The 7,784-nt window shown below is 61.6% G+C and overlaps 1 protein-coding gene across 11 annotated transcripts in view; it reads right to left on the bottom strand.

Moving 5' to 3' along the window:
* ANK1 (ankyrin 1) overlaps nucleotides 1-7,784 on the bottom strand; it is a 71,534-nt gene continuing 63,750 nt past the window's right edge. For 7 of the 11 annotated variants that reach the window (XM_048047277.2, XM_048047272.2, XM_048047271.2 and 4 more), the window contains 6 exons: nucleotides 6,716-7,268; nucleotides 5,814-6,072; nucleotides 4,447-4,530; nucleotides 3,994-4,161; nucleotides 3,582-3,704; nucleotides 1-2,292 (listed from right to left, as the gene is read on the bottom strand). In XM_048047277.2, coding sequence (XP_047903234.1) covers nucleotides 3,606-3,704; nucleotides 3,994-4,161; nucleotides 4,447-4,530; nucleotides 5,814-6,072; nucleotides 6,716-7,268 — 1,163 coding nt within the window. In that variant the 3' untranslated portion in view covers nucleotides 1-2,292; nucleotides 3,582-3,605. The other 4 variants (XM_048047273.2, XM_048047279.2, XM_066983430.1 and 1 more) reach the window with 4 other exon arrangements.

The raw sequence follows: 7,784 nt of genomic DNA, 5'->3' as shown, positions 1-7,784 counted from the left end.
TCTGTGTTAGTTTCTTTATTAATTCATAGTCTGATAGCTGGTGTACAGGGAAATGATCTATACATCAAGGGCTAAGACAGGGAGATCCAAAAGGCTTGTTTCCATAACAATTAAAAAAAGGAAATAAAAGTAATTTTTAAAACTTCTAAAAAGCTTCTAGTGTGCAGACTGCAGCATTCTCTAGGCTCAATGTCGGGTGCAGCCTCCCTCTACCAGCCCTACGAGCAATCCGAGCGCAAAGCAATGTCACTGCAGGTGCCGGGCACGGTTGCAGCACAGCACATTCCCTAAGGCGTATACGAGGCCAAAGCACAGGACCCAACACAACTCTACAGTGATGCTACGGAGTCAGCTGTCGCAGTGGGTCTAGGTAGGTTATTGTACACAGCAAGGGTGATGGATGGAGAATCTGCCTACATGGCTCAACTTCGGGGTGGGGTGGGGAAGGGGTTGTTTTGCTCTCCGGGGCTAAGCTGGGCCATTTGCTTTGCTGCAGCTAGGCTTCTTAACCAGACTGCAGAGGAGCCGGGGGCTTTCCTGGCAGATGCGCACCCGCTGCAAGACAGTAGCCCTGCAAGAAAGGGGGCCCCTGCCAGGGCCACCATTGCACGGCCTGAAGCTGGAGGTGGGCTTGTTCTGCATGTGGCTACAGAGAGCAACCTCATGCCCTGCAAAACAGGCCCCCGGCCAACTCCATGGAAAGAGCAGGGGCGTCTCCACACCACCGTGCTACAAAAGCCAGACCCCCACATTGGTTAGGTAAAGGACAGAACTGGGGACATGGGACCTACTGCCACTGTCTGCATCCTGTCCTCCTAGGGTCAAGTTTTGTAGCAGATTCAACCTCCTGCACCTCTCTGCGTCGCCTGGGCAGCCCTGCCTGTCACCGCTCCCCTGCCAGAGCAGCTGGCCCGGGTGTTGCCCTGGCTCCCAGCATGGCTGCTCAGCCTGGGCTGCTGCAGCAGGGCCTTTCTCCTGGCCAAAGTGCAGCCACCGAGGGGAGCAGCCCCCCCATATTTCTGGGGTTGGTCCTGGGAGGGCCAGCATCCATGGGGTTAAGGGTCTGTGCTCATTTGTGCCCTCGCAGGGAGGCCAGGGGACCCTGCAAAGTCCTTGCACAGGATGCGCAGTGCAGGCTTTTGACTCCTGCCAGTTCCTGGCTCATCTCCTGAGCAGATATTGTGCTGAGTAGAGCTAGGCACAACCCTGTGTGTGGCACAAGCATCCCCTGCTCTGTCTCACTACTCCTCTTCCCTGGGCCCCAAGCACCTCAGTGCAGGCTACCAGCTTCACCCCAGCTGAAGCCAGCACAAACTGGGGCTTGCACCATGGACCAGCCCAGGGGACTGTCCCCATGGGCCCCTGTCTTCAGGCCAGGAAGGGCCCAGGCTCAGGCAGAGGGGCACAGGGCAGGGGCAGTCTGCTGCCCTTTTACTCCTGTAGCCTCCCAGCTCTGTTCACCAGAGCTGCTCACATACTCCAAAGGCTTTGCCCATCCTGCAGCCTGAAGAGGTATTTGGGAGTGGAGCTTTTAGTGCTTTGTACATACTGCTAGAGTGTCCCTAGGGGTTTGCATAGTATTTATTGGTTCATATACACAAGGCTGATTGCTGTACAGTTTACACTTTCAACACAAGCAACGAGCCCAGAGCCCTGCCCTGGTGGGAGACGCTGCACGTGCTGGGGAGAGGAAGGGCAGCCCTGCGCCAGCCCCTCTGCCCAGGGCAGCCACGCTCCCTGCAGCCCTCCTCTCCCACACCTTTCCAGCTGCTGCCCTCCCCATGCCCCAGCACTCACTGAGAGGGAGGAGAAGTGAGTCCAGCAGAGGCAGCACGGGTGACGAGGGTCAAGCCCCTCTCCTTGCACGGTGAGCAGCCATGCTGCTCCAGCCTCCCTCCTGCAGCTGGAGCACAGGCGTGGGGATGCACTGACACACGCGGATCTGCGAGGGTGGGTTCTCCTTCCCTCTTGCATGCTGCCAGTCCGGCTCTCGCCTCCCAGAGGAGCTGAGAGGATATCCCTCGTGCGTGCTGCTTTCTTTGGGCTCCTGCTGGCAGTGGGGCAGGGACGGGGGCCCCTCCGTCTGTTTTAAGTACTGTAGCTCATGCGTCTTGCAGTCAGTCAGTCATGCGAGTAGGACGGTAAGTATGTCTCGTACAGAAATCATGCCATTAGCCTATAGAAACATGTACAGCCAGCCCTGCTCCCCTCCACTCTGTTTTCCTCTCTTCTCTTCACAGGTTGGTGTCAGAACATGTGTGGAGTTCAGTGGTTTGGCGTTGAGGTGAGATCCTGGAGAGACACAGAGAGAGACAGAGATGGGGTTCCCAGGCATTTGTGGTGGCACAGCCAGGAGAAAGGGAGGGGACGGCTGGGTATGTGGCAGTCCCAGCCCTTTTTGCACCCTGCGCTTGTCCTACGTGCACCCATTATGCCCAGTCACCACAAGATAAATTTTGTGGGGGGTGCCAGAGAGACAGCAACAGAGCATCAGTGCGTGCTCTCTCTGGAACAGATGGCGTAGATGGTATTGATGTTGCTGTCCCAGCTGCAAAAAGCAGTGACAAGCAGGAGCTGAGCTGCACCAAAGGCACTGTGGCACTGGGAAGGAGCTGGGAGGGCTGCTGTAGGCTTTGGGGCGGACATATCCCTTTGGAGGCCAGTCCCGAGCCCCCAGCCTCACCTAGGGTGAATGACCGCGCTGCGCTCTCACAGCAGCAGGTAAGATCCCCCAGGTTCCTAACGCAGTCCCTGAGCTGTTTTTGCATGCTGTGGAAACAGCAGGAGCTAAGGAGCAGCACCGCAGAGAGAGGTAGACCCAGGGACTGTCTGAGGAGAGGGGCAGGCAATAGGTGTGGGGACACAGTCTGCATGAGCACGTCCACAAGCACAAGTGTTTTGACTGTCACGCACCACAGACAACCCACTAACACAGCAAAGAGATTAGAGGGAGAGAGAGAAGACACACACATCACGCACGCACAGCGAGGCTGGAGGACGACTGCCCCTGTTAGGCAGTCTCCTCCCTGGCGCAGGCAGGAGCTGGCAGCTGGGGAGCCTGCGTGCCGTGCCTGCCCCCGGGTGCCGCGCTGCCAGCCCGGCGGCGAGTGCAGAGCGTCAGGACACGGCCGGGTCCCAGGGCGCTGTGCCAAGCTCCTGCCTTAAGCCTCCTTGTTCCACCTAACGGGCGGCTCAGGGTGCAGGGAATACACACGAGAATGGATGATCCAGTGCTCATGCTGGGGATCAACAGAATAAATGTCCCGTGACAAGAACAGGTCCCCTGCCCTCAACCCCTGCAAGCCTTGTGTTCCTGCACTCCACCTGCACCACATCCCTGCTGCTCTTATACGCAGCGGCATCCTGCCATGGACTGCGCCCCCTTTCCTGGCCCCCAGCAGAACCTGTGTGGGGTAGCACAGCTCTGCCTGCCCCCACCTCTTCGCTGCGGCCCCTCTCTGCCGGCTGAGAGCTGGGCACAGCCCTGCCGCACGCCCCCAGCAGGGTGCTCGTGAGCCGCAGCTCAGCGCAGGCAGCAGCACGGGGAGCTGGCACAGAAGGAAGAACAACGGTTGAGTTACCTCAAAAGAGGCCATTTGAGGGGGTCACTGCTTTCCCCTTTTCAGGCTGGCTCGTTTCACTATCTGAGCCCCCATCCTGCCCCCGGAGACCTCCAGTTTCGGGACACGCGCTTGTACCTCCTCCTGAGGGAGCCGCAGGGACAGGAGGCAGGACATCACCCAGGTGAACAGACAGACACACAGAAAAGGACAGGAGAGGGAAAGGCAGAGTCAGTTGGCAGAAGACACCAAGCAAGAAGACTGGTGCAGGGGGCAAGAGCTGCCCCCGGCAGCCACAGAAGGGAAACAGGAGAGGAAAGCAGGACAGAAGAAAGGACAGAGGGTGGTGGAACTCCAGAGCCCGCAAGTGCTGCAGAGGCAGTGCTGGCCCCAAGCAGGGCACCCGCAAGGCAGGTTACGAGCCACACCGTACCTTGGCCCCTAGACCATCCCGGTGCAGGATGGAGTACTTCACGAAGTGATCGGCCTCGGCCTCTAGGTCTTGGGGCTCCTGCAGGGAGCCCTCCAGAATCAGCTCCTCATGCTCCTGCCTGTCATCCGTGTCACTGGGGCCCAGCTGACGCACCACCTTCCGAATGATCTGCGGAGAGTCGTGCAACCAGGCGTCACAGCCAGCCCCAAGTTACCAGCCCACGCAGGGCAGACCCAGCCAGCCCTCGGGCACCGTGCCGCCCTCCTCGCCCAGTCTGGCCCTGAGCCCCACGTGGCAGGGATCCCCTGTCCCCTGTGACTGTAACCGCAGAGGGCAGAACGCAGGCACCCTGCACAGCCCCTGCGCTGCAGGGAGGAGCGGGACAGCCTGGAGAGGGGAGAGCAGGAAGGCTGCGGCACGCACCCTGCACGCACCCTGCCCCTGGTCACTCACCTTCTTGGTGATGATATTGCCTTGTTCGTCTGTGAACTGCTCCTCTGTCACCTGCTCCCCAGGGAGGTGAAGAACTTCATTGCCCTGCAGGGACAGGAGGAACAGTACGGTGTTCCAGGGGGCAAGAGGAGCCCCTCTGCAAGCAGCACAGCTCATCTTACGCACACCCCACAGCCTCTGGCTCCTGCACTGCCCCAGCCCCTCCTCTGCTCTCCTCTGCGCTTGTCCCGGCGCTGCTTTTTCAGCTCCCTGCCCATTACCTTCACAAGGACACGCCGGCGGACGACCCTGGTGGAGAGAGACTCCTCATCATCCACCAGCCCCTGGCTCTCCCCGAGCTCCTTGTCCAGCTCACGGTGGGCGTGTTTGAGCAGGAAGCGGACAGAGCCCCTGACGATGTGCATGACATTCTGGCAGCTGACCAGGAAGAAGGCCAGCAGCACCACGACAATCAGCAGCTGGGCCAGGAAGCCCCACATCCTGCTTCCGCAGGGCTGGGCGTGTGCCCCACAGGTCCCGAACCCGCCGCTCAGACTCCGGCCACGCTGCCCGGCTGGGACGCACAAAGCCCCCTGTGCAGGAGCTGCCCGTGGGTCCGCAGCGCGCCCCGGCTCTGTGGGAGGGCTGCTGTAACCCTAGCTGCTGCAGATCAGCTGGCTGGGGCGGGAGAAGGCGGCAGGCAGGTGGGGTGTCCTTTGCGCTCACAGTTTCTGTCAAAGTCATGGGGCTGGGGCTGCAACAGCACCACCCGTCCCCAGCCAGGCGGTGACAGGGACAGCCCTGTCCCCCGTCCCCGTCAGCCTGCCCGGGCTCTGCCAACAACCTGTCTTGCTGGCTGCGGCCCCAGGGCAGCAGGCAGTCCTCTGTCACGGGACAAACGAAGCCCCAGGTGGGAGCCAGGGGTCGGGGCTGCCGCTGAGGCTGCGCATGGCACCACGGAGCTGCGCAGCTGCCCTGCTGCAGCTGCCCCCGAGAGCAGCCACGCTGCCGGGACAGCTCTGCCTGCCCTCGCCCTGTACCTGCCAGCTCCATGCGGCTGCGGCAGGATGCCCACCGCCCTGCCTGGCCCCCAGACCAGCTCTATTTCTGGCCTCAGCAGGCTGTCAGGGCCAGCAGCCAGGGCAGATACTCAATAAGGAAGCAAGCAGGGAGGCTGCCTGGTTTATAAATGGAGAGCAAGAGCTCACGTATCGGGTGCAAAGCAGGCTATTCTGGGCCACCAGAGGGCTGAGAGGCCCCCCCAGGGGCCAGCGCAATGGTTCTGCGGGGACACCTCTGCCCCTCAAGCAGCCGGTCAGCCCGGCTGACCTGGTGGCAGGCAAGGGGCTGCCCATGGGGCCTGCCCCTGCTGTTGCTCTTACCCTCACCTGCCCAAAGAAGTGGCTGTCTGCCTCCTCCAGCCAGCCGCCCGTGGGGTGCTGGGGCTGCCAGTCGCTGTCCTCTGCAGAGCTGACCCGCATCAGCTCCACGGCCGGTGCCAGGACCTGCTCTTGCTCCTGGCCCTGCGCCCCGGCAGCCACGGTGTACGTCGGGCACAGCCTTCGGGTGACCCCCTCCTGCCAGGAGCCCGCTGTCAGGTCCTGTAGGCAGGAGATAAAGGAGCCTTCTGCATTCCAGTCCCTCAGCCTGGGCACCGGAGAGGGACAGGGACAGGGAGAGAGAGACAGAGAGAGAGAGGCAGTCAGCTTTGCCAGGGCACCAGCCGACCGCTGGCAGGCGCACCGGCACAGCCTGCACCCCACCAGGCACGGGTCTCCCCGGCTGCCAGCGCTGCCGGGTACCCGGCACAAGCAGCACAAAATGCAGATGCACAAAGGGCACAGGCCTCCTCCCTGCCACGCTCCCTGCCAGTCCCACAGCCTCGGCTGCCCCACACTGCCCCTGGGTCTACAGGCTCTAAGGCAACGCCTCGGAGCATCACTGGGCTCCGCCAGGGACTTCGTGGGACTGGTGCCACTGGGAAGATGTCAGGACACAGCCCCGCCTGAGATGATGCTGGGAAGCACAACCTACATGCAAGGCCTGTCTGTCTGCAGGGGTTCTCCCCGCCCTGTGTGCTCTGCAAGGAGCCCCCAGAGCATCTCCAGAGGGTTACAAGGCACTCTGCCCAAGCCACTGCTCTGTCTGCCAGGGGTGCCAGGCCTCCAGTGCTGGAGACCAGCAGGGAAGCAAGCAAGGCTGGGACGTTATTGCAGCTGGCCCAGCACAGGGCAATAGCTGGCGAAGCTCCCTCCCCCCACACCCCCTCTGGCACCCTGGGGCACAGTACCTGTCTGCACTCTTCTCCACAATGTGGCTAATGGTCGGTGATGCCGTGATCCTGGCTTGTACCTTCTGCTGAACTGAAACAAAAGAAACTTCACTTTCTGGGTCCTGCTCTCCAGTCCCCAGCTGGCAGTCCCCGGCTGGCATCTTCTCCTCTGGCCTCTGCCCCTCCTCCTGGTCTAGCAGTTCAATCAGACCATTCATGGCATCTGAATCCACTGTGTCATCCTCAACTAGGTCCATAGAGCCCATGTGGTCCGGGCCATGTGTGTCTGTCAGAAGCTGCCCCAGGAAACGGCCTTCGCTCGTGGCGTCCGAGTCCTCAGCCTTGCTGCACTCCAGAGAGGAGTCCTCAGCCGTCACCAGCGAGGGGGTGAGCCCCGAGGACCACACCTGCATGTCGGACATCTCCATCAAGGCATCCTGCTCAGTGGCAGCCATGGGGATGGCATCCATGATGGCCACCTCATTCCAGTACTGGTCGGCACGCAGCGGGGATGGCAGCGTGTAATGCAGGGAGGCAGGGGACAGCAGCTCGTCCTGCAGAGAAGCGTAACCTACATGGGCAGACAGAGGTGACACCTCCAGCAGCCATCTCACGTCCATACAAGCACGGCAGGGCGAGAAGGGAAACAGCCACCGGGAGGATGCCCGCCCTGAGCACAGCACCATCCTGGCCACACCAGACCCCCACGTCTGGGCTGAGCAGGACTGCACTCACTGGCTGCTGCCTTTGCATGGTCCCTCCTGCCCCTGCAAGTGCTCCTGTGCCTCCTCTGGAGTGCTGGGGCCGCACCAGGCCAGACCTTGTGGCTGCCCACTTTCCATGGGAAGGGCGGGCCTGGGGTCCAGGCGATGCCCCATCCCCACTGCAAGGCACGGTGCCCTCTCTGCCCCCCTACCCTGTCAGCCCCTGGGTCCCTGTCCCCAGCCCCCATCCAGCATCAGCTGGCTGAAGGGCAGCCTGGAGCTCAGGCGGCCAGGTTCTGCAGGCACCAGCTCCCAAAGCTAACTCTTGAGCTGGGAAGGGCAGCCCCAGTAAACGTCCATGCTGAAGGACGCAGCAGGGGCTC

The sequence above is a fragment of the Anser cygnoides genome, chromosome 26 (genome assembly GCF_040182565.1).
Source record: "Anser cygnoides isolate HZ-2024a breed goose chromosome 26, Taihu_goose_T2T_genome, whole genome shotgun sequence".
Taxonomy (NCBI): Eukaryota; Metazoa; Chordata; class Aves; order Anseriformes; family Anatidae; genus Anser; species Anser cygnoides.
This window is presented reverse-complemented; position numbering and strand designations above follow the sequence as displayed.